Source organism: Numenius arquata, chromosome 14, assembly GCF_964106895.1.
Source record: "Numenius arquata chromosome 14, bNumArq3.hap1.1, whole genome shotgun sequence".
NCBI lineage: Eukaryota > Metazoa > Chordata > Aves > Charadriiformes > Scolopacidae > Numenius > Numenius arquata.
Window position 1 is genome coordinate 10,512,848 of NC_133589.1, and position 26,578 is coordinate 10,539,425.

A 26,578-nucleotide genomic window follows, 5' to 3' on the forward strand; every position below is an offset into this window, starting at 1 on the left:
AGAAGGAGCAGAGAGGGAGGAAGGAGGAGGGAGGACAACAAAGGGGTGTGAGGGGCCGCGGCGGCATGTGAGGGACGGTGGTGCCGGGGGCGGCTCAGGTGAGGCGCAGCGGGCGGGGGCAGAGCAGACTCAAGGCAGGCGCGTCGGCTCCTGCTGGCCCGGGGCTGCTTCTACCACCCTCGGCAGTGGGGAGGCCCCGGCGGAACGCTGCGGCCGAGCGGGGCCGGGGCCCGCTCCCCTCGCGGGCAGCCGCCTGTCCCCCGGGCGGAGCGGTACAACGGCCTGGGCCAGTTGCTGCCCGCGGGCCGGAGCGGCCCTTTGCCTGGCAGCGCCTCGGGTCGCGCTGGGACTCTTTGTCAGGGGCTGGGGGGAGGGTCGGGCCTCGCCGTGGCCCCCCGGGCTGGGGGCCAGGCTGGGCTGGAAGCGCCCAGGGAGCTGCGAGCCGCAGAGGGCAAAGCGCGGGCATACGTAGTTAACATAACTTTTAACTTTTTTTTTTTTCAGTTTCCGTTTTGATTCCTGAACGAATTGGTGCTACCAGACATGTTTAAAAGTAACTTACTCTAGAGTTGTAGAACTTGATTAACTTAACGTTTTATACAACATAATTTTGGGGGTACTTAGGCTTCGTGTGAATAAACATTTCTGCTTTAAAAAAAAAGTCTAAACTGTTTTGTGGTTATAAATAACTCTGGTGCAAATGTAATGTTATGGAATGTATTCTGTGGATATTTTGTTTAACATTAAGTGCAAAAGAACTGGAGGAACATAGTCTAATGAATGCAGTACATAGTTGGAGGGTAAGAAGGCTTCACTGCTAATCATAGTTTTTCTGGTACAGTGTGGATAGGTCTTAAACAAGTTGTTTAGCTTTACAGAACCACAAAGAAGCAAAAATTGATGTGGTGTGCTGTGGGGTAGCTTGAGAATTAGTAGATGTATTTTTAAATAATTTGAAGCTCTCTTTAAATGCTGCGTCTTTAATGCAAGTATGTATAGTTTTGTTAGTGAATGGAAAAACAATGAATAGGCAGTTTACTTCTTTCAGCTGAGTTCAGTTGCACCTATTTTGTATTTACTGATGAGCCTACTGAAAACCTACCTCCTGGCTTGTCTTTCCAGGAGAATGCCCTGAAAGCTTTGGGGAATTATTTCATATCAGCAGCAATGCATGTTTGGGACTCTGTAGCTAATGCCGGAGACTTATTTTCCTCTAACTACCTCACCTGTGCTGCAGGTAGTGAGGAATATTTCTGTACTAAACAGGAATAGTCAAGGCCATGTCCTATATGCATTATTAAATTTAACATAAATAATGCAGGTTCAGTGATCTAGCAGTAGTGGAATTCATAGGACAGAGAAAAACTGTGATAGTCTTACCTTAAAAGTTATTTAAAGCATACATTTTTTTCTTTTTAGCAGGTGGGAAGAATGAAAGGAAGGGGGGATGAAAGAATGTTGAACCTTTTTGTTTGGCTGTATGATGGAAGGACACAGGACAGAGAACCTCTGCAATAGATCATTTGGATGGCTTCAGCGACAAGAGAATGATGCTAAACCATGGCTCTGGAAACTTTCTAATTGCTTTTCTGCTGCTGAGAAGTCTTTGCCTTGCAGTGTGGAAACGGTAATTCATTGCTATACTAAAAGTGTAGTTGATATCCTGGTACAGAGTGGTATAACTAACTGCAGTGTTATTGGTGACTAAAGGGGTGTGAGTGGGGAGAGGAGAAAGAGGAGAGAGTAGTTACCATGGTGAGTACAAAATCTGTTTGGGAATTTGAGGTTTTTACTTGTGTTCGCAGCTCTCTCGTTGGTGTTGGTGAAAGCAGGCAAGTTGCTTTGCTTGACAGGCTTTACTCTTTACAGGTCTGTTTGGAATAACCGCTTAAAAAGCGTGTAAGGCAGCTGCTTGAAAGCTCTATGAAGTTATTGCTGAAGAGTAGAGTAGGGAAGTAGTCTTCATGCTTCCAGATTTTCATCAATTTAGTTTGGAGGCAAACTTAGAATTTTCTGAACTATTATTGAATAGTAGTTAGAGCAATTGTGGATACTGTTTTTCATGAATGATTAATTTTTCCTTGTTTCCACATCTTTAAATGTTCCTGTTCCATAACTGCATATGATTCTATACACTTAAGATGCAAAGTGCTAAGGAATGGAGTACAACACAATGACTGACTTGAGCAAGCAAGCAAGCTCCAGCTGTGAAGTAATACTCATTTATGCGTGTTCAATCTGACTTTCAGTAAAAAACATGGGAGAAACATAAGCATTTATCCTGTTGTGTTGTTATTCCCATATGTTAGGGGTTAGGAAGGGAGCTGCCATAAATTATGGAATCTATCATATAAAACAGTTCCAGACAGATATTTTTTTTTTTGGCAGAATGTATCTTCAATTCATAAGATGTGGTGTCAGGTAGAGAGGAAAGGTTTTGAACATGGGTAATCAATTATTCATTACTGTGTAGTAGGAAATGCATTAAATTCAATTTGGAAAGTAAAAGTTGGTCCAAAGTGCTGGCCTAAAGCTCTGGAGCAGTGTGGTGTGTGCAGGTTAGCTCTGCTGACCTTGACTGTTCTGCTGCTTCTCGTAACCTCACTTAGTTTTCACTGCTGCCATTTTAAAACCCCCTGTATTTCTGTCTAAGCCTTTATGTCTGTACATCTTGATATCTTGAATCACAGTAGGCAAAAGCACTCGTGTAGCTGTGAAAACTTAGTCTTCTCCATCCTGTGTTAATTTACCTGCTTGATATAATTTCTAATTTTTAGTCTTAGTCTTTTAAATGCATTACCTCTAAATCTAATACAATTTTAAAGTCTTTATTCAAAGTAAAAGGTGTTTACTTGTGTATCTCCAAACTGTGGAGGTTTTTGACTTTACATTGCATCCATATATGCTTGCTATTAAAAGAAAGAAATCTTTCTTTTTTCACTTTGCACTTTCAGATTATATCTTGGCCTTAGCCTAACAGTTTTCTGCCTTTCAAATTCTGTTTTACAGACTCATTGCTATCTGGTTTATAGCTTTTTGATTTTGTTGCTTCCAAAGTCCACTGATACCAATATACCTCAGGCTGGCACACAACCGGAATGTTTCTTTTAATATTTTACATGTTCAGATTGTGAGATAATAGTAATCATAAAGAGAACACTTTTCAAAATTTCATTGTCAAAATTGTAACAGTCTAAAAATATGCATGTTTATGCTATAAAATTGTTGGTTTATTTATGTGTCTGAATGTAACTGAGCTTTTATTTTCCAGAAAGATTACATGGAGAACAAGAAAGCTGCTGCAGAATTGAAGGATGCTTCGTCTCCTCATAATGCTGGCTCTAAACTGTTCCCAGCAGTACCGCTTCCTGATGTTCATCCTCTTCAGCAACAGCAAATACAGCTTTCACCTGGCCCGAAAGTAAGCTGCTGTGCTCATGGCTCTGACTCTTCTTGTACTCCACAAATGCATTGTGGTGGTGGTGGTGGTAACTTGATTCACCCTGGCACAATATTAGACTCAAAAAGCACTGGGACGATTACTTGTCAAGTAGGGTCAGGATTTGCTTATCAGTCTGCGTCTTCACTGAAGAACCCTCCAGCTAGAAGCAATTTGGCAGGCATTGCGAGTGAGTTCCCTGGCATGTGTGTAGAAAACAGTGTATCTTCCTGTCAACATCTGCCCTGTTGTGGAAAACTCCATTTCCAGTCCTGTCATGGTAATGTGCACAAACTGCATCAGTTTCCAGCCCTTCAGAGCTGCACATCTTCTGGCTATTTTCCTTGTTCTGAATTCCCAAGTGGGGCCACAGGCCATTTGGATGAGCATATTGCACAGTCGGAGCTAACATCGCGTGTGTGCGCCAACCCTTTGCACCTAAACATGGCACCTTCAGTTTGTTTAAAGGGCTCTCACTACTGCAGTGACTGCTTAAGCAAGGTTTGTACACGGCACACTTCTCGTTCATTAAGCATGGTATATGGTTAATGTTGAAATAGTGTTACTTGAGTAAAACACCAGCTTCCATGGGTTACAGCTTGCATACTCCTACTTGGTGGTGCACAGTCCAAATGTACCAGATCTCCTTTTTGAAGATGATGTCTTTTATGAAGTAACATTCAGCTTGATAGGAAGACAAGAGAGGCTATCACAATGTTTAGCTTACAGGGGATCTGTAATGTACTCAAGCAGAATTTTGACTGGATTTGAAAGACACTTCTCTCTTCTTGACAGCTCCAAGTAAAATGTTCCATAGTAGTCACTCTGAGAAAAGGCTAACAACAGTTAATGTACCTCTGGGCAGCTGATGAATAAAGATCCATTGCTAAGTCAGATGAAGTGTCTGATGCTATAAGGATATTCTAGTTTTGTTTTGGTTTGCTAGGTCTTAGTTCAGTCTTCCCAAATTTGTCATTTATACTTCAATACCAGTACTTTAGAACTGATTAAAATTGTACTTGAATTTTAATAGGAAATTCAAGTGAAATAAAATACTCAACAAGATATGTTACTTAAATTTCCAAACTTGAGTGTCCAATGTAAAAGTGAAATGTCTTCATTTCAATAAACTAAATGGTCATAGTTCCAAACATACTGAATTCACCACTATTTTTGGGAGGAGGGAGGTGATTCAACCTTGTACTCCTAACATGTGACATCAGCACAATTAAGTCTTTTTTTAATACATAGTAGTATTTCTTAAAGATGGCATGTCTTGATGTGCAGAGTTCAGCAGAATCTTTCCTTGCATTTGGAAATCTAGAGCTAAGTATACTAAGACTCTAGGACAGAAGCTTCCTTCATGCAGTGATACTGTTGTTAATTAACTTTGTAGAGTATGTCTGAACTTATATTTGTTGCAGAAGGGAAACTGAGTATTTCTAGCATGGAATAGTATGTGCTAATATTGTATAATAAATGAACATGTATTTTTGAAAAATTGTCCCAACAGCCAACCAGAAACAGCCTAGTTGATGCTGCTAAAATCTGGCCAAATATTCCTCCTCCAAGTGCACAGACTGCACCTGTTCCTATCCCAATATGTAATGGCTGTGGAACCAAAGGAACAGGAAATGAGAAGAGTTTGCTACTGGCGAGCAGCCTTGGCAAATCACCGCAGAAATATGGTAAACCGCATTTGTTTGAAACTTGCACTTAGTGGATGTCTTCCTTAAATACTCTTGCACATGAAGAGTTCTCTTAAATTGCGCTGTTCTCTGGTAACTTCTATGAAGTCATAGAAGACTAAACAGTAAAATAAATACCTTGTCTGTTTTGCAAAGTCAGAACTTGGCTTTACCTTTTCCAACTAGTTAATTTACAGTATTGTTTGCATAGAGTTTTGATTTTTTTTTTACTATATTTTTTACCATTTTAAGAACTAGAAAAACAATTTCTAAGGGCTTGGAAGCTACTTTTTTCTAGTGATGTATAAAGAAATTATCATTAGCCATACTTTGAAAAGCATTTCGATAGTCTGTAGCATCTATTGTCACTTCATATGCAGTAAAAGTGTAATGTTTATAATTACAATATAGCTTTTTTCAGTGTTCTTGAGAGGAAAATATTGTGTGAAATAATTACATGGTCTTTCTACAGTGTTAGTACTGCTTCAATTACAAAATCGTAACTGGTATGAAAGTTATAAATATTAAAAAAATCATGGAAGAATAAGAAATTGGATAGTCTTAAAGAGGTAGTAAAACTACACCCGTTTTTAAGATGCAACAGCCCGTTGAGTGTCCTTATAAAATGCAATTCCAGTGAACCCAGTAGAAGAGTAACTATAAACATATACCCAAACAAATGTGACATTTGTCTGCTGTGTTTAATTTTATATTCTCAGCTAACTTTAATTCTTAGCTTATTTTTGACCTGTGAGGATTCTGTGTCATTCCTCATGTTTCTTTTCCAGTTGTTTTGTGGGGATGGAGTGGGTGTATAATGTTGATTCAAAATTAAATAGATATTCAGAGTGCTGAAACAACGGAAACTTAATTTGTGCTTTTTAGTCTGTAATAGCAAAAATTTTTAACCTTGGTCTCCTGAACTATAGAATACCTTTGTGTTTGTTCTGTACTGCCTTAATTGTTTATAATCGCTGTCACTATACTGGTAATCTCATCTGGTTTTATTTAGTTTATTTAATGCACACTGTAAATTTGAACAGCTTTCATGTTTCACTTCCGTCACTGATATGGCACCTGCTGAGTTTAGTGTGACTGTGACACAACTTCAGACAGTTCTCATGGCACATGCCACCTCAGCATTTGATAGTTTTTTTTAAAAATGTTGCTTGGTTGGTTGAGAGTTTAAAGCTGAAGTTCTCTTGCATCTTTATCCTAATTTAACAGTGGCAGAATTTCTGTTTAAGACTGATTTGAGGTATAAAGTTTCTCCCTTAAAGAGAAACACCTGATTCATTTTTTTAGATTCCTTAAGAAAATAAAACTGAGCTTGCATTCCTGGGCATGTTGTTCTCTAAAGTGCAAAGTTCATAGTATGTTAAGTTTAACATTTTTTGGTATTTGGAGATTAAAATGAGCTGTGTTGTTAAACCTGTACAGGGTCTCCGGAAGTTGGAATAACAGGCCAAGTTCTGGAAAACTTGCCCCCCATTGGAGTCTTCTGGGATATTGAAAACTGTTCAGTTCCCACTGGCCGTTCAGCTATAGCAGTGGTACAGAGGATTCGTGAAAAGTTTTTTAAAGGTCACAGAGAGGCAGAATTCATCTGTGTGTGTGACATTAGTAAAGAAAATAAAGAAGTTATTCAGGAGCTAAACAACTGCCAGGTATCAAAACAGTCTCTGCTTGGTGTTGTTGCTTGAGAATTTGCATACTCAGAGTGTGCTAGTAGTGATTCCTGTTCACTAAAGCTTTGTATTAGCTTCTGGGGCTAAAAGCCCCAGTGCATGAGCTTATAATGAGTTTATGGGTTGGGTCTTTAATGCTTATAAGGAGTTTATGGGTGGGAGTCTTTAACGCGTGACTTTCCTGGTGTGATACTTTTTAAAACTGAAACTGCACTTTGTTATATGTAGATTACTGTTTTATCTTTAGTTTTACTGTTTGTGGAGGATTTTGATTTCATCCAGTAATAAGCAGTGGTGGCATTTTCAAATCTGTGACTAAATTAACCTAAAAGATCTATGATTCTGTGAACTCTTTTACTTTTGTTAGTAAAATACTGTGCTGATTAGTGAGTACACGTGTAAATTAGTGGTATTGATTGGGGCACCTTTATATATTTTTTTCCATCAATACCTCTTGTTTCTTGGTATTTTTTTTTTACTTTTTGTGCAGGTTTCTAAGTCAGAAATTCCCTTCCCACCCCCTAAATTGCAGATATGATAACAGGTTGACAGTTTATCTGCTTATGTGAGGTAAAATGAATTGATAGTGAGTACTTGCTATGTCTGTCACCCCTCCATTTCAAATGAGGGTTTATGGAATGTTTTTAAGGTAGCAGCATATATATTCTTAGAGAATGCAAAGCATGTAAATTGTTATCTTTAACACAGAACAGCGGAGTCATCCCTTAGACATTGCTGAACGACCAGGGTTGAAGTTCATTGCTCATTAGAACAGTTTGGGATCCATACATGTTGTATTTAATGCATGTGTGCATTAATTTATCTAAATGAAAGGTGCATGTTAAAGCTTGTATTTATGTTAATTTCTAAAAGAATAGATTTAAGCAAGCATAGTCCACATTCAAGCTTTTCTCTAGAGCCTATATTTTTATTTCCACAGGTGACTGTTGCACACATCAATGCTACAGCAAAGAATGCTGCTGATGACAAACTCAGACAGAGTCTTAGGAGATTTGCTGATACACATGCTGCACCTGCCACTGTGGTTCTTGTGTCAAGTAAGCGTTTGTGGTACTCACAGTACAGAATCCAGTTCCTCTCTTCAATTGTACTTTTGCACATGACACTATTCTGCTTTCCAAGGGCTGGTTCAGCCTTAACTGAATTGCTCAAGAATTCTTAATGATGTCAATGGCAGCAAGGGAAAAGTGGGCACAGTAAGATGAGAACTTGGCTTAGTTAAATCAGCATTGGAATCTGGTGTTGTCTTGAGTGTCAGTAGGTATGTGTATTAATACTGTCTGAAGTCAGACAGCTTCAGCAGGAGGCCAGTAGAGTAAAACTCATTGAGTCTTCCTTGTGGTAGTCTTTCAGTATGGTTAGAGCAAAATGTATTTGATTTGTTTTTTATTCTTGTAACAGCATACTATGCAGTTAAATATGCAAGCTGCTCAACTATTTAATTCCTGTGTGTTGCCTTCGATTTCTCCCTAAAGCTAAACAAATGTTTGACTGGAACTGTATACTTCTACAACAAATGCCTTGCTGATAAATTGCTAGAAGTTGCTATTAAAAGGAAGCCCTTGTCTTTGAGACTGAATGCTAACTGCTGATTTAAATTATGTCTATTGAGAAGCCTTATAGTCGTTTGTGCTCTTTCATTGTAAATTTTCAGTGATAAATAGAACTTGTCAAGTGAGGTCTAGGTGGGGTTTTTTTTAGCTTTTTCATGCATTTCCTTGTTCATTCTAATTTGTCTTTTTTTTTTTTTCCTGCAGCGGATGTAAACTTTGCTTTGGAACTCAGTGACCTGAGACATCGACATGGTTTTCGGATCATTTTGGTACATAAAAACCAAGCTTCAGAAGCGCTCTTACATCATGCTCATGAGCTTATTTGTTTTGAAGAATTTATTTCAGACTTGCCACCAAGGTTACCGCTGAAAATGCCGGTAAGGTTTTTAATTCTTAATGCAGCAGACATTTGAAAGTGTCAACCTCCTTTTTTTCCTTTTTCTAATTTAGAGGGAGAGCAGGCTGAGACTGTGTGTTTATGGCAAGACATGATGATGTTCTATGGTGTCTGCTGCATATTTGGCTATTGTCTGTATTTCAGTTACTATCGTGTGAATGTATGCTTTGCACAGCTCTCAAGAACTTTTCTTTTTTTGAAATACATGTGAACACATAGTTCAGGAAGTTATGTGTAGAATACGTAGAATTCTTGGGTTGCAAACAGTGATGCTTTCTTATCTGGAGAAGTGATGAGGTATTGATCATGGAGTCTGTAGTCTTTCAACTTGAAATTATGTTGGACATGGAAGTTTGAGGATCTATCTTGATAAGAGAGCTTTCCAAACAAATTGAATGCTGCAGAAAGAGTTACTTGGGGGGGCAAGGGGAGAGCATGTGTCACCAGAATCAATGTAAAAATACTGGGTTTGAACAAGAGGGCATACTGACACAAACTAAAATCTTACTGTCTTTAAACAGGCGTGCCATACACTGTTATATGTCTATAACCTACCAACAAATAGAGACAGCAAAAGTATCAGCAATAGACTCAGGCGTTTGTCAGACAACTGTGGAGGGAAGGTGCTGAGCATTTCTGGAAGCAGTGCAGTTCTCCGTTTTTTAAATCAGGAAAGCGCTGAACGGGCTCGGAAGCGAATGGAAAATGAAGATGTTTTTGGTAACAGGATTTTAGTGTCTTTTACTCCTAAAACCAAGGAACTTAGTGAAACAAAAAGCTCCAGCTTTGTGGGAACAGAAAAGGTGAAGTCTCCCAAAAAAATTAACAAGAACACAAAGCTGTGCCTCCTCAACAAAGACTCAAGTGATCAGTCTTGTGGTACCAAAGGCTCTGCTGGAAGAGGATTCCAGATTCATGGATCTATCATCAAACCCACAAATGTTAAAAGTTTACAGGTATTGTTGTTCTGTATTGTTTAGTTTTCTTGCTTTTCTTCATGTTCTGAGAACTGCTTCCATTACAGCTTTATCTTTAAATTGTTAGACCTAGTTAATGAATAACTGTAATGTTTAGTGACATTCCCAAACGATAGCTGTATTCATCTGCTTGGGAAGGGGACACTGAATTTGAGGGTTGGGGGTTTCTTCCCCTCCTGGCCACCTTTTCCCTCAATTTGGAAATACTGCTGGTACTTAACTGAGTCTCAAATCCTAGGCTAGTTTTGACTTTTGTATTTGTGTTAAGTATAGTATCTAGAGTCATCAACTTCTGCTGTTTTTTAAGGAAAACTAGGGTAGATCTACAGTGTAGCAAAGATATTTCAACTAATTGGGACAGAAAATAGCAAACTGTCAGAAAATCAAATACTCCTTGTTATGAAGTGCCAATGAAAATGCTATTAAAATAAAATTTGTCAGTTATCTAGGTTTCCATAACAAGGAAAGCCTCTGGCAAGGAATGTTTAGTACTTTTATGCTGACCTTTCTTCTGTTTCATATAGGAGCTGTGCCGCCTTGAATCAAAGACCATCAGTAGAAATACTGAAAACCAGCAAGAACATTTAAGAGAACAAATTCCTTCTCCTCAGAGTAACTCTAATGCAGCAATTCCTGTGTCTCTGGCAATGAAAAAAACTGGAATGGGAGAATCATCCTGTAAAAGTAGTCAGAAGTATGTTTAAAAAGAAAAATACATCAATGTTATTCACACTTTTTTAATGTGAATTCTGCAACATAATTTGTTTTCTTTTTCTTATGTATATTTTTAAATAGAAGAGAGACCTCTGCTTCCAGGAGTGTTACCAATTCCCCTGTAGATAAAAAAGATAAAGATGAAACTGTATTTCAGGTCAGCTATCCCTCTGCTTTCAGTAAGTTGACGGCCTCAAGACAACTCAGTCCTTTACTCGTGTCTCAGAGTTGCTGGTCATCTCGGTAAGTGTCTGTGTCTTATTTGGGAGGTGAAGTGAGACTTCAACAACATATACATTGATTATTGACAGCTGTATATGGAGTTGTGTATGCTAAGCACATTACTTTAATAAACTGATTTATGTGGAAGCAAAAGGAAACTGATGGTGCTGTGTAACAGCGACAGAGGGTGGATGTAAATGTAAGATGGAGTGAACTCTTTTTCAGAAACTTATTGTTTAGCAACTGTTTCCTGCAAACTTTAAAGCTATTATAGACATGATACTCATATTTTTAGTGCCTCTGTAGAAATTTATCCAGGCCCATTAAATTCTCATAGACTGAAATACCTGGCCTTTGCCAATTATTAAAATCATGTGAATGAGGTTGGCCTTTTTAATGTGTTGGTAAGATAGAAGACTTGGTGCCAAATATATTATTAAATTGGGTGACCTTGAAACATAATATGAATTATTTCCTTCTATAGGAAATATTTGTCGTTATGATGTTTTGTGGTGAAATTTGTTTTGCTTGCAGACATCCGTACTAGGAAAATACCTTCAAAGTGCTGTATTTGCACTTGACTGGTATCTATTTTCTGATTAATTTCGAGATATGTCAGAATTGTGAAGTAGCTACTTCAGCTCAAATATTTTTCTTTTACCCAGGAGTATGTCTCCAAACCTCTCAAACAGATCATCTCCACTCACATTTAATGTAGTAAATCATACCAGTGGTACAGACTGCCCTGATCCTTTTGCAAATGGTGCAGACATTCACATCAGCAATATAGATTACAGATTGTCCAGAAAAGAGTTGCAGCATAATTTGCACGAAATTTTCTCAAGACATGGCAAGGTAAATACTAAAATACCTTTATTTGATCTATTTAAATACTTCCTGTTTATGCATTTATGGACGTGTTTGTGTTCTAGCTTTAAGTGAGTAAAAATGGAAAGCTGTCTAAAGCTATCCAACATTAACTTTGTTAAAAGGACGTATTGTGTTTTTTCCTTTAGAAAGACCAGATCATCATTTGCACTAGGTTCTTGATTTGCATGTGGTCTTCATAGATCTGGTATTCTGAAGTTTTGTATATGAAATTCTTGGCTCATTAGTCATGCGGGGAAGAGACTTAGGCTTTAGTTGTATAACCTTTTTAAGCTGTAAATCTGAATCCCTGATAGTTTTTACCATGATTTTTAAACTGAGTTTATTTTGAATCAGAAGTGATCAAAAAATAGACATGGAGAGTGTAAATCAATAAAAAGCAACTATGAAAGGAGAGGTTACTTCTGCAGCAGTCCTATTTATGTCTTACTTGTAGATTACATTCTTCTGGCATAATCTTCTACATGGAGGATGATGCTTGTGTTAAAGGAATATCATGGTCTTGTCTTGGCCAAGGCTCATTGCACTTGGTTCTTGTTTGCATTGTCCTGTTGGCCATGGTTCATCATATTTTTCCTTTGTGTTGTATTTGGCTCTTGGCCAAAGCAAGAATGTGCTACTCTTGTGTTGGCTTGCCTTGGGCTAATATTTTGTGATAAATGTATAAGATGTTTTCTTCCTTTCAGGTAAAAAGTGTAGAGCTCAGTCCCCATACAGACTACCAGTTGAAGGCTACGATTCAGATGGAAAATCTGCAAGAAGCGATCAGTGCTGTTAACAGTCTTCACAGATACAAAATTGGCAGTAAAAGGATCCAGGTCTCATTAGCAACGGGAGCTGCTAATAAATCACTCTCTCTCCTTAGGTAATAAGCACTTTGGCATCTTAATGGTTATGGCATGTATTTAGTAGCTGAAAGATGATATAAAATATTGAGCAAATGAATGTTAGGGAAATAACGTAAAATCTGTCTTATGGCCTGATAAATGTGTTAAATGCAACTAGGCTAGGTTTCAGTTTAGCATTTTTACACTGCTTGTATTTTAAGTTGCATCTGAAGAGACTAGATCTGTTTAATAGCTTCACCACTACTCTCTTATAAAACTGATATACCTTAGTAACTTAGTTTGTGCAACCGAGTTAAGATTACACTTGGCATCTTGATTTCTTGTTTTCTTCAAGAAAGCGGACATGAATTCTCTCTTTGAGGATGGCATACAGAGTTGAAATGCTGTTGGTGTTTCCTTGATCTCTATTTTCTATATGGAGAATGATAAAACTACAGTGCTTATGCTAGTGAGAACATAAGTATTTTCGGTTTAAATTGTTTTCATACTGAAAGAAAGCATTAGGAAAAAAGTTGTCTTCATTTTTTCACAGAAAGCTCCAGTGAAAATAGTGCTTGGAGTGTAGGGTGTTCTACAATTATGTACTACCTGCCATTGTATAATTTACAACTTTATTTCATTCTTGCCTCTTAGTTTATGCCTGTTCAAAGTTCTTAATGTAAGGACCAGGCTGGTAACTTCTAATGCTACAGCTTTAATGTTGCACTTTATAGATGCTCAAAATGTTACTACCACCTATGAATGATGCAGTTCCTTCAGAGACATTACCTAGATAAGTTAGCAGTAATGTTACTACTCGCACTCCTTGATCTGAAGTGTCAACTTCTGTAGTGCTGATATGGAAGGGAATGCAATTCATCCTCTTACATTTATAGTTCAGAAACTGTATCTCACCAACTTGGGCTGGTGACTACCTTTTTCTAATACTAACAGATTAATTTTGTTCTAATGTTACAAAACTTCTTTTATAGCTCAGAAACGATGTCCATTCTGCAGGATGCACCTGCTTGTAGTCTGCCTGTGTTCAAATTCACAGAAATCTATGAAAAAAAGTAAGTTTGCAGTTGTTAGTTTTTCTCTATTACTTCTAAAAAGAATCTGATCTTGGGTGATTGTTTACAGTGAATTATAGGAAGTAACACGATGGAGTTGTTTGGGGGTTTTGTTGTTATATGTTGCAGCGTATTATCTATCCAGAGGCAATGACTCTAGTAATGGCCTTTCTTAGAGGGTTGTACTTCCAGTACTTTACTTGAATTTTCTACATTGGGATGAAGAGATCAGTTACCTCAACAGTTTGCATAGAATAGTTGCTCACATTCCTGTTTCTTAAACAAAAAATGCAGGTTACTGCATTCTCTTAACTATGTTTATAATGTGTATTTATTTCATTTTTTTCTTTTAGATTTGGGCATAAGTTAATTCTATCAGACTTATATAAATTAACAGATACTGTGGCAATCCGTGACCAAGGAAGTGGGCGGCTGGTGTGCCTTTTATCCAGCAGCCAAGCCCGGCAGAGTCCATTGGGATCTTCACAGTCACATGATGGCTCATCAGCAAACTGTAGTCCTATAATATTTGAAGAGTTGGAATATCACGAGCCTGTTTGTAAGCAGCATTGCCTGAATAAAGACTTTATGTAAGCTCTGTATAAAATACTATAAAATCTTACAAAATATTTGAATTGCATTTAACACTTACAGGTGTATTAAAGTTGATGTATATATGTTCATGTAGTGTGCTCCAGTCACTGTTTATATGTTTACAAGAATAATTCAGGCAGAAAATAGTGAGATGGGTTGATGAGTTTTCTAGGCAATTCTCATGGATCGGTCTGCTCAGGTAAGATTATTGTATTCTAGCACAGCTGCCAAGATTGAATACCTCTTAAGCAGAAGCTGGAAGATATGCCACTTTCCTCTGGTTATATAGGAAAGTTATACATTCCAGAGATTTCTATTAGCTAGAATTTTATTACGTAATTATAGCTGGAACTGATCATTCTTTGTCCTCCAGCTGCATTTAGTAAGTGATTCATACTGGGTTGAAGACTTCCTGAAGCCATATGTTAAACTTCTTGTTTTATTTGACAGCAGCCAGTTATTAGGTGTTCACTGTTAACTGCCTGGTATGTGGGCCTAAAATTTAATACGAAAATTTTAATATAATGATAATAAAAATACAGACTTCCAAATGTTGCTTGTCTTCTGGAAATATCCTGTTGCTGTATGAATTTTTGTAAAGAAAGTGGAAGTTGCTTGTGACTGTATGTAGTTGTATTGTCAGCTGGTAGCAGTATATCGTATGCATATAGTATAATGTCTACTATGGGTATGTATGTGAGCACAGGCACACTGTGCTAAAGCTATGTGTAAAATGAGTATAATAAACTTCAATCTCTTGTTTTTACAGTGAGCATGAGTTTGATCCAGATACTTATAGAATTCCTTTTGTGATTTTGTCTCTGAAGACATTTGCTCCCCAAGTTCATAGTCTTCTACAGACACATGAGGGTACCGTGCCTTTACTAAGGTAAACTGTTTTCCTTTAGGCTTTTAGTATAAGGGCTGATAGGTTAAAGGTTTGAAACTTCATTGATGGCTGTTGTAATGCTCTGAAACTACCTGTTGTGTAAAAACTCCTGTTCTTGGGTAAGGTGATATCTTTTAGAGTAAGTGCCTTATGAAATGATTACTTTTTGATTTTTTTTTCTTGAGAAAAGAGAAACTTATTTTAAATGTGCATTTTAGGAAGTGTCCTGTAATGTGTTAATAAGCTGTTGAAACCTCTTGCTCAGGAAGTGTCTCAAAATAAGGATATTTTTAGGACAATTGTTAAAGTGGTATTTTAGTTTGTAATGGAAGCTTTTTTTTTCTTCCAAAGTTTTCCTGATTGTTATATGTCAGAGTTCAATGATCTTGAAATAGTGCCAGAAGGCCAGGGTGGTGTTGCTTTAGAACATCTAATTACCTGTGTTCCTGGAGTTAACATTGCCACTGCCCAGAACGGCATTAAAGTTATTAAATGGATACATAACAAACCACCACCTCCTACTACAGGTAAGTATCTCTATTTAAAATATTTCCTCTGAACTAATCTTTCTACTAAAAAATTAAGGGTAGCATAAAGTAAGTATCTTGTATAACTAAACTTTTTATAAAGACAAGCACTTTGCCTGAAAGTTCATTCTTTATTTTGACACAGGCTAGAGCAGAGGAGAAAAAAAAATATGCAGTGTTTAGTAGAAGAATACTAGTGATAAGTTCACTAATAAAATTTTCTTTTTTGTAGATCCTTGGCTTCTACGTTCTAAGAGCCCGGTGGGTAACCCACAACTTATTCAGTTCAGTAGAGAAGTGATAGATCTACTTAAAAGCCAACCATCCTGCGTCATACCTGTCAGTAAATTCATCCCAACGTACCACCACCACTTTGCAAAGCAATGCCGGGTGTCTGACTACGGGTATTCTAAATTAATGGAGCTGCTGGAAGCAGTGCCTCATGTGCTGCAAGTGAGTTATGTGGCCCTGTTCCTTTTAACTTGGGGAATTGTATCTTTAACTATCTGAATTACTGGCTGGTATTGTATAATAGATGCAATGTCCACTTTGAAAGAGATGGTTAACTCAACCTTGCAGTATAATTATTGTCATCTTTGAGATGTTGTTTCTGGTTTGTTTTTATCCTCCCCACCCTTCCAAAACAACTTATGGGCAAATTAGCTCTTTGTTATCTAATCTAAGCCTCTGGAATTAAGTTTGAAGCTTTTTTTAGCCTGTGGCTAGTGCCTGGGTAAAAAGTTTTGTGCTGCTTATCATAAGAGCACCCTAGGGTAGGCTGTGGTGTGTATCCTGTGATCTGAAGGATTCCTGTGTGAAATAAATTGTGTGGTCTTATTTTACAAAAAAAAAAAAAACACTGGTCAAGTTAGTCTGCTACTTTGAACATCAGTTGGTTGTAGAATTTTAAAATAACCAGTATGCAACAGTTGCAGTAGTGCCCATGAAGGAAACAATTTCTTGATGATGTGCCTTACTACTGAAAGTGTATGGCTCATGAGGCTGCTTTTCCAAACACGTCTCTATTGTAGCCTTTATTTCTAGCCTACCTATACTAGGCTAGAAATAACTATAACTGGCTTCTAAATGTGTAAAACAATTTGCTGAGGATGCTAGATATGAGTGATCACATGAAATTTTCTTTCAGATTCTTGGTATGGGTTCCAAGCGCTTGTTGACTCTAACGCACAGAGCTCAAGTGAAGCGATTTACTCAAGACTTACTGAAGCTTCTCAAATCCCAGGCCAGTAAGCAAGTTATTGTGAGGGAGTTCTTACAGGCTTATCACTGGTAAGTTATCTTTAATGAATTAAGAACAACTGTGCAGGGCATGTCTGTCAACAGTGGTTTTAAAACCTACTGCAGGAGAAGTCAGCACTTTAAATCTTAGTGCAAAACTGTGGTACCTTATATTGCCTCTATTGTGATGTGGAAGTTCAAACTTCAAATGAAAACAAAATTTAAAAGTTCTCTGGCAGACTTTACTGCTTCCTTTAGTGCTAGGTTAATTTAATTTTACTGGAGTTTGAAATGGTTTATTGTATTTCATTAATTCTCTTTGAAGCTGTGACTGCAAGGTTGGATTTAAGCAAGCAGGTCATGGCACATTAACATGAACAATAGAAGGAGAATTTAGTGTTAGGCTTCCTTTAGAGGGAAATATAAAATAAATAGACTGTCAATAGACACTTAGTACTCTAATTGGAGCTAGCAGTAGTGCAAAAATGATGAGTAAAGCGTGTCTTGCTATGCCAGGAAGAACATTCTGTTCTAGCATAGTAAAAAAATAGGGGTGTGTTTTTTGAAGAACAAAAAATGATGCTTTCCTTAATATGAAGATAGAAAGAAAGTAGTACTTAATGTGCTTTGAGGTAACTATAGTATCTTAGTGCTACATCTGGTCTACCTTTGCACGTGTGCTGTTGTGCTGCATGTGCCAACAGCTCCTTTTTGAGAGTGCACCCTTCTACTTGTATTTTCACTATTGGCAAAAATACATCGTTGGCTGTTTCTAAATCTACTAAATATGCATCTCCACTGTAGTCATCTCTGGCCATTTGTTGAAGAATGTAATGTGTTCTTGCTTCTGAGAGGTTCATGTTGGGGAGGCGGGGAGAGTGAAATACCCTATATATTACATAGTATTATGAACCTTAATATGGTATTTTCCAGGGTGTGGTTTCTGCCTTCTCTTGAGACCTAATCCTTTTTAAAAAGAGCATATGTCTATAACTACTAAGCAAATACAGACTGAAAGTGTAGCCACATGGAGCTGTATAACATTATGTTTCCCTATTTTTCTGATTAGCATGGATAGATAACTTGAATTAAGAACAGTTTTCCCCTTTGTTTCACATGCTACTGTTATTTCCAATATAAAAATTATGCTTTTTTCTTTTAGGATTTGAGGCTTATTCTCTCAAATTACACAATTTTTTTTTTCCTACACAGCATACTTATGTAATACAATTTTCAAAAACTTTCAGGTGTTTCTCTAAGGACTGGGATGTTACTGAGTACGGAGTGTGTGAACTGGCTGATATTATATCAGAAATTCCAGATACAACTATCTGTCTGTCACAACAAGACAATGAAATGGTAATTTGTATCCCCAAAAGAGGTATGTTTATGTACCTTTTTTTCACTGTTGCCAAAGTGTTCTTTGACTATTTTAAAACTGTACTAACCAGAGTATATAGGAGTGACTTGGATTTTTTGATAACTGTTTCTGCCTTTGTAACTAATTGATGAACTTCTAATAAATAAAGAATTCTAGGAACACTTATAATGGAAGACAGAAAGGCAGGTGACAAAATAAAATGTTACTACTTCTGCATGTAGTTAAACTTTCTGTTGTTTCCACACAGCAAAATTACCACTGCATTTGGCTGCTTAATATCCTCTAAAGAGCTGATGACCTGAATATTTTTGATTTTAAACATGTAAGCTTAGTAAAGGTCTTCAGTGCTAGAAGAAAATAGTGAGTTGGTGTGATGCGTGATTAAGCTTGAAAATCAATCACCATATTTTTTACTATGTTTTGTTGCATTTTATAAGTGTGTTGGTACATGGCTCTTGCATTGTTTTTTTTTAATTTTAGAACGTACACAAGAAGAAATTGAAAGAACCAAACAATTTTCTAAAGAGGTAGTAGACTTACTGCGCCACCAGCCCCATTTTCGAATGCCCTTCAATAAATTTATTCCTTCATATCACCACCACTTTGGTCGTCAGTGCAAACTTGCTTACTATGGTTTTACAAAACTACTTGAACTCTTTGAAGCCATACCAGATGTCTTACAAGTAAGTTCTAAAACCCTAAGATGTACTAAAGTATTTTTGAGATCTGTACAACTGTTTCAGCAGGGGTTGTATTTTTCACTAACTTCAGTGTGAGTTACACACTTGTAATGTTAGACAGCTGTATTTAAGAATTTAGTAAAATTGTCCAAGGCTTTTAGCATATTCAGGCTAAGTTTGTTAACAAATTATTAGGTCCTGGTCTGATTGTTGGTCTGGGAGGGGCTCATAATGATTCCAAGGGAGCAGTTAAGACACAAATGAGGTCAAATGCCATTTACTTTAACTTTACTAGTTTTACCTAAAAAAAGAGATGTGGAAAAAAATCTTCAAGTTGAAAACTTCAAGTTTTCTAAATTGGATTACACTTACAAAATTCAGTGCACCAAAACTAGAGATAAATTTCAGTAGAGTTTTGTTAAACTGGCTTTAAAAAAGGTTAGTAGCTAATTAATTGCCTATTTTGTTGTATTTAAGAAATTACATAGTCTTGCTTGCTATGTAGATAGCTTTTGATACAGCTGAGCCCTGCTACATAGCAAATGATTGCCTGCAAGCACTGAATTTTAGTTGCACATTACACTTTCTTTTCATCCAGACTAGGTAAATCATTTTATTCTGGTTTGTAGGTATTGGAATGTGGGGAAGAGAAGATTCTCACGCTCACAGAGGTGGAACAAGTCAAAGCAGTTGCTGCCCAGTTTGTTAAACTGCTGCGGTCTCAGAAAGACAACTGCCTTATGATGGCTGATGTGCTGACAGAGTACAGCAAAACATTTGGATACACGCTGCGTCTTCATGACTACGATGTTAGCTCAGTTCCAGCTTTAATGCAAAAACTTTGCCATGTTGTAAAGGTAATTTTTTTGTGGTTTTACTTTATCCCTCTAAAAAGTATGTAATGTTGTGCTAAGGAATTTCCTGTCTCAAATTACAGGTCTCTGTGCTTAATATTGTACTCTAGAAACAATATTCCATTAAGCTGGGGGAGGGAAGCAGGATTCAAAAGGGATTTTAAATTTAGTTTCTACATTCCTATGATGTCGTCTTTGTTCTCTTGTAACCTTTCAACTTTCTCTGGGAAAACTCATACTTGTTTAGCAAATAAGTAAAAGATTGTATTATAGTACTTGTTTTAACAATACAAATTGGTTTTTTTCCTACCTGACATCTTTGTAAGAGCAATCGTTTCCTGGTAACTGTAGTTATCAGTCTCCTAATGTTTTATACCCCTCATTTTTCTGATCTGTGGTTTTAGGGTTTGACTCTGAATGTAAATACACAGATGGTCTTATATGTCAGTGGAAAAGAAAGGTTTACATCTACGTGGACATAAGCATACTAGTTTAGTTGCTCCAGTTCTCTTAATTTAGCAGCTGGTGTTCAGGCTGGGGCTCAGTGAGGTCCATCTGGCTTGGAACAAAGAGTAAAATCATGTCTGCCATGTGGACAGAAACTGCTACACAGCTTTTGCATACTAAAGTAAATTTATCCGTGTAAAGCTGCTAGGGGTGTATCAGATGTTGGTATGTTGGTATGTGATATCAGATATAGCTGTGCTCAAACAAAACCCAGCTACACAATTTATTTATAAATTAATCTTTTCCCTGTCCCTAACTTTATTCTCAATTCATTTTTCTAGGTTGTTGACACAGAGTCTGGCAAGCAAATTCAGCTGATAAATAGAAAATCTCTGCGGACTCTGACTGCCCAATTGCTAGTCTTGTTGATGTCCTGGGATGGAACATCCTTTCTCTCTGTTGAACAGCTTAAACAGCATTATGAAACAACCCATAGTACTTCACTTAATCCTTGTGAATATGGATTTATGACCTTAACTGAACTCCTCAAGAGTCTGCCTTACCTGGTTGAGGTATGTATGCTCTTTTTCCTTTCTGGTGTTTCATGCTTTGGAAAGACATTGTGACTAAAGGATACGGAAGTATACATTCTAATTCTTTATCTTTTTCTTACAGGTTTTTGCCAATGGTGGAGCAGAAGAATATGTGAAGCTTACAAATCTGTATATGTTTGCAAAGAATGTAAGGTCCTTACTTCACACCTACCATTATCAGCAGATTTTTCTTCATGAGTTCCCAGTAGCGTATAGCAAATACACAGGAGAAGTACTACAACCTAAAGTATATGGATGCAATAATTTAGAAGAGCTTTTGGGAGCAATTCCACAGGTGTGAAGAACTGTTTTGCACAATTACATTGAGATTTCTGCATGGATTAAAAATAGTTTCACAGTGGTTTCTGTTAATTGGTATGAATTACTGGAATAACTACCTTCTCCAAGGAGGCTTATACCAGTTGTATTTTTAATAGCTTCTGAGAAATCTATGCTATGTAATAAGAAAAAGAAAATATCTTTTTACTTGGTTTGGTCAATTTTTGCTTAACTGTTTGTGGTGAGGCCACAAACATCCTTGGTATTGTTATCAAGTGAGATAATAGTTTTCTGTCTCAAATGAATGAACAACCGTACAGTACTGAAGCTTCACTTTGATCAGAGTAGATTTAGCTTTAGGAGTGAAGACTTGTGCGACCTTGTCAGAAGTGCTACATAGTGGAATTTTGCTGTGGCATCTTCTTGTCATCCACATGCCCTCAGCGCTCTAGGATAATTTCTGACCTGATTTATGACTAAGATTTCTGTTAAGTAAATTAATCTTTCTGGAGAGTGACAAAATGGAATTTTGCAACTCCATGTTTAAACACATAGTTTTTGTTAATATATAGTTAGTACACTTTCTAGCACTATAGTTTGCCTTTGGCATCAATTATTTTGAGACAAAGCTTTTACTTGGGTAGTGTAGTGCAAATTAGTAACATGATTTAGTTGACCTTTAGAAAAAATGTCAGTGCAAGGCTAGATGAAAGGCAGTGAGGAAGCTGCTTTAGGCTTTGAATTTATGTGCTGATGTTTAATTCTAATTTTTTTTTCCCTCTATAGGTGGTCTGGATTAAAGGACATGGCCATAAGAGAATAGTGGTACTAAAAAATGATATGAAAAGTAAGCCATTTCAATTCTGAACAGTTTCTGAGTTTCCTTTTTTCTTAAGATGTGACTTGTAAACGAATCAAATGACCTTGTCTTTTCGTAGCTCGTTTTAGCTCACCTAGCTTTCCCCCTGCTGATCATGTGGATGATCATGGAAATCAACTTGCTGACAATAATGGACATACTATGGAGACCCCAGGATCCACTTCATCAATGGAACTTAGTCTAGGAACACCAAGCAATGGTAACGCAAAACTCATTTATAATGTATTATTTCAGGGGAGTTATCAAAGAAGCACGGGGAAAGCTGTGTGAGTTAGTTGATATGAACGATATTTCTGTAGAAATGCTTTTATGGCTTGAAAGCTGTTGAATTTCTCCCCAGGTATATAGTTAGGCATGTGTCCTCTTGGCAAGGGCATCTTGTCTTCACCTGTCAGTATATTTGTATAGCTGCTAGATGCATTTTAGTGGAAATTTAAATATAAAGTTAATGAAAAGAGATGGTCAGTAGCAGCTTCTGATAGGAATGTCTCCTGTATTCTGATGAGACAACAGTTGTGTTTAGTGGTTTTATGTTGATTTTGCGTTGTTACTTATTTGCAAATAATAATGGTAGCCGTGTTAGTATAAATCTGTCTCCAAATAAAAATAAATGGGAAATGGTTCATATCTTACTGTGGTCTCCAGCTTGACTATCTGCAGGTTGGAGAACTTGTGGAATGGTTCTTGAGTTATCATTTTGGAAGTCTAAGCTTATCCCTTTTAATAAGGGCGAGTCACTTCATTTTGAAACTTTCAGCTTAATTTTTACATGTAAATGTGTTAGATAAGTGGCTGGTAGGATATTGGTATGTCTGCAGGAAAATTGTCTGGTAACTGGCCTTTCTCTGTTAAAGGCTGTTCCTGTAGGACTTGTTTCCTCAGCTCTTCTTCTATTACTCAAGTTTGGCAAATACTAGATTTTATGATAAGGCTATATTTACTCAGACAAGCAGTAGGTTTAACATACTGTTGCTCTGTCTGCTGTATTGTAATTAGATGCTTTTGATACAGCAAAGTAACTCGAATCTGAGGTTAGTTAGCATTAATTAAACTAGTTTGATATTAGTGCTTCAAATACAGTGTAGCTCTTAGAATTGCATCTGAAGACTTTGTTTATCAGCTCTGAAACAGTGACATCTTCACAGCTTACAGATACTTTGAAAGATGTTCCCTTATTTTTGTAGTTTCTAACCCCACTGAGCAAGAACTTCTTTGCCTCACAAACACATCTCCCATTGACCTCCTGTGTGAGCCAGTTCCTTCCTGCCTACCATCCCCGCAACTGAGACCTGATCCGGTGGTTCTTGAGTCTGCAGACCTCATTCAGTTTGAGGAACGTCCTGCACCTCTCTCTGGTAAGAGTTTCCTTGCCTGTGTTGTATTACTTACGGATGATGACTTGTACAATTTGGAAAATAAATCATCAAATAAATGGTTGATTATATAAAGTTCCATTTAAATACATACCTATGTATATATTACACAGTGGGATGTGTTAGAAATGCAGGTGGCTTCCATCAGAAACTCTTGAGTACTGACTGTAAGTACCCTGCTGTAGTTGTCTGGTGTAAATTTTATAGGGACCTTAATTAACATTAAAATTGTGTTTTGCTGTCCCATAGCAACCTTTTTCACCACAGTAATTTTATAGCGCTGTTCTGAGCACTGAGAGACTTGATGTGAGAACCGAATTAAGCATTCTAAATAGTACATAATGCAAAGCCAGGAGTAAACATCACATCAGCTGCAGAGGTGAACATCGATGCATCTTCTGGCTTCAAATCAGGCTGACATATTCTTTTAAAATATTTTATTGCTTATTACCAGAGAAATATTCTTCATTTTTTCAAGAACATAGCATAAATAAATTTTGTTGTCATGTTTATTTTAGAGATAATGATTTTAACAGAAGAAGAAAAACGAAGAATTGGCACCACAGCTCAAGAAAAATTGGCCTCTGGTTCCATGGTATCTAACACCACAGAGAATGCTTCAGTGCCTCCCTGCCAGTCCTCTGAAACCCAAATCAACAAGGAAGCAATGGACAGCCCAGCCAAAAAGCAACACAAAAACAAGGTGAAATTGGCAGCAAACTTTTCACTTGCACCTGTAACCAAGCTTTAAATTTTTCTTTTAGTGTGAAAGACAAATAGCTATGGACTCTGCACAAAGAAAAGCTATTTGCTAGCCCTTATGTATTTTAATGAAAGGCCTAGAAGAATTAATTTGTATTTAATGTATTCTGTGAAGATTTCGTTCCTTTTACACTGAACACAGCTGTTAGCAGAGCAGATTTTTTCTATTATTTTGAAAAAGAAAAAAATTCTGGCATTCATTAAATTATTCTTAAATTTTACAGTTTTTCATAAATGTGTGTTCAGTAAAAGCAAAATATTCAACTAAAATGGAACAGATTTTATTTTCTTTAAGCCTTGTTGGTGGTGTACTCATACATGTAGCATATTGTATTCTATAGGCTGTTGCTTACTGGTATTGTTTCAGACAGTATTAATAAAATGCATGATCTGTCATTCAAAAGCCTGTTGAGAAATTTTAACTTGCTGACCTGAAATGACAAGAGTGAGGGAGTTGATTGTGCTCCAGAGGAGAAACTTGTTCTCTGACCTTTCAGATGACTTGTAATTGCATTGGAAATTTTGTCTGAAGATGTCTGTAGAAGATTATGTGGATTTTTTGTAAAACTTGTTTTAAATGTTTTCTGTAGCTTTCAGTTCCATTTAGGAGCTTTCTAGGACGCTGATGCTTTATGCTTCCCTTTTATATTTTGTTCTAGTGTGGCATGGATTTGGTTAAGGAAAAGACTGTCTTGGTGTCGTGAGTTTGAGATACAGACACACATTTTATTGTGTCTAGAAATGAAGTTAGGAAGATTCTGATATTTCTGAAATATGCATTTAATGCATAAATTACAGATAATCGAGTAGGTCTTAATGAAATGTTTTGGGATGGAAGGTATTGATGCTATTTCCACCTGTAAGGGAAGTTCTAACTACATGTGGAAATGCTAAGGTTGTTCTGCTTAACCTTGTTTTCTATTTTTAAGCATGTTCAGTAAATGGGAAGCTTATTCTTTGTGCTGTCTTTTTAGCTGTGTCTGTTTTTATATTAAAACTTACTCCTAGTGTTGGAAGCTTTTTTCAATTTGTGGTATCTTGTGTTGGCTTTTGAAAGGGCCAGCTTTGGAAGAGAGGTTAAGTCAGTGGATGACCTTAACTCTAGTTAGCAGAAATGTCCAGTGTATGAGACTTCATACCCATTCTGGGTAACCATGGCATTTACAATGGGTTGTATTTGCCAGGCAGCAAATAAAATGCTTGTAGTACTGAAAGAACCTACACTAGAGGTTTTCCACTGGCCAGCTGAATATTTTTAGGTGCATTCTATTGTAATAGACAAGAGATGGAACACAGGCTCTAATTTCTCAGCCAGCAACAGGAAATGCCACTGAATAATGGCTATAGACAGGATTTTACTGGTCAGATTTTGTTATAAAATCTTTTAAATTTTGGCAAGTATTACCAGTAGTGAACTTATAGCCATTGTGAATGCAGAGAAACACTTGGAAGTTTTTCTGAGCATTATGGCACAGTATTTTGTCCTTGGTAAAAACTCTACAGACATACTGCTATAGAAAGAAATTTAGAAGTAAGCTTTCTGGGAATGCTTTTAATGAGTTAAATGCAGGAAGACATGCTTTCGCCTTAAGTTTGATAAGGTTAACACTGATCAGTCTAGATCTTTGTTTCAGAAGAACATGCATGGGAGGAAAGACCAACCTGAAATGATATTTTCATGAGATGCAGCTACAAGTCATCTGGAGTACTAAAGAAAAACAGGTTTTTGCATCAGGAAAACATAGTATTTGTCAAAGTGAGTGTGGTTATGCCACTTATGGAGGTCAGCATCTCTCTTCTGGATTCATGTGTGATTCTGATGAAATCGCTGTTTGAAAGTAATAGAGTAATACTTTTGAGAAGTTGTGTTCATAGTGTAACAAAATAGCTAATTGAATTGCAATATATTTTTTTATTCAAAGGGTTAAATGAATGATGTGACTTACAGATTTAAAAGCATTACAACCATGAAATTCTTTAATTTAACAATTAAATGTACTACTTCAGATTCATGTCTGTTTAAAAAAAAATGTCACTGAAGCCCTCAATTTATGCACTATCTTTTTCTTGGAATGGGAGAAGAAAAAAATTCTTTTCTTAGCTGTCTACTTTGTTTGGACACTTTCTTTTGTGGCTCAAGTGCTGTTTTGTGTGTTGGGACCAAACAGTTGTGTCAATAAAATTTTCAAGCAAGCATAACTCTTGTCCTTGTCTGAAGCCCTGAAAAAAACCTGTCCTAGAATCATTAACTTGCTGTGTCACATTAAGTTTAATTATCCACACAGAACAGAGCTGAAACTTGGGATTTAGTGAAGATAAAAGAAACAGTAAATCCACAGTTTGCTGGATCCACCCTATGCTGGAGAATGAGGATTTTCTGAGTTTTTGCAATTGAGCTGTTAGCGGATGTACTCAGTATCTCTAACTGCTCTTCGTACAACATAATGTTTAGGGTTTATTTTAGAAGGAGACTGTACTATTTATCTGCCGAAAGAGAAAAATAGAAAAAGGAGCGTAAATGCAACAGGTGGAAATAAGGTGTTCCTCCAGAGTTTTAATCTCACTTTGAAATGTTAAAATTTATGTGAATAAT

General features: G+C 37.0%; 1 protein-coding gene across 1 annotated transcript; it reads left to right on the top strand.

The window, feature by feature from the left end:
• MARF1 (meiosis regulator and mRNA stability factor 1) lies at positions 1-26,182 on the top strand. Its single transcript, XM_074158278.1, has 27 exons — positions 1-98; positions 1,420-1,627; positions 3,272-3,421; positions 4,953-5,127; positions 6,568-6,794; positions 7,756-7,873; positions 8,594-8,766; positions 9,308-9,742; positions 10,288-10,457; positions 10,559-10,720; positions 11,365-11,554; positions 12,274-12,452; positions 13,407-13,487; positions 13,841-14,077; positions 14,851-14,970; positions 15,322-15,497; positions 15,730-15,950; positions 16,645-16,787; positions 17,984-18,117; positions 18,598-18,800; positions 19,427-19,654; positions 20,440-20,670; positions 20,774-20,986; positions 21,757-21,817; positions 21,909-22,049; positions 23,035-23,205; positions 23,742-26,182. Exons 2-27 carry the CDS (start codon positions 1,481-1,483, stop codon positions 23,972-23,974), a joined length of 4,719 nt encoding a protein of 1,572 aa, XP_074014379.1. The 5' UTR covers positions 1-98; positions 1,420-1,480; the 3' UTR covers positions 23,975-26,182.
• The last annotated feature ends 396 nt before the right edge of the window (positions 26,183-26,578 follow it).

Excerpts from the sequence above, each read along its gene's own strand:
- MARF1 (XM_074158278.1), top strand. The coding sequence starts at position 1,481 with ATGATGGAAGGACACAGGACAGAGAACCTCTGCAATAGATCATTTGGA. Across the intron at positions 8,767-9,307 it reads GGTTACCGCTGAAAATGCCG|GCGTGCCATACACTGTTATA; the intron begins GTAAGGTTTTTA and ends GTCTTTAAACAG. Across the intron at positions 20,987-21,756 it reads TTTTGGGAGCAATTCCACAG|GTGGTCTGGATTAAAGGACA; the intron begins GTGTGAAGAACT and ends TTCCCTCTATAG.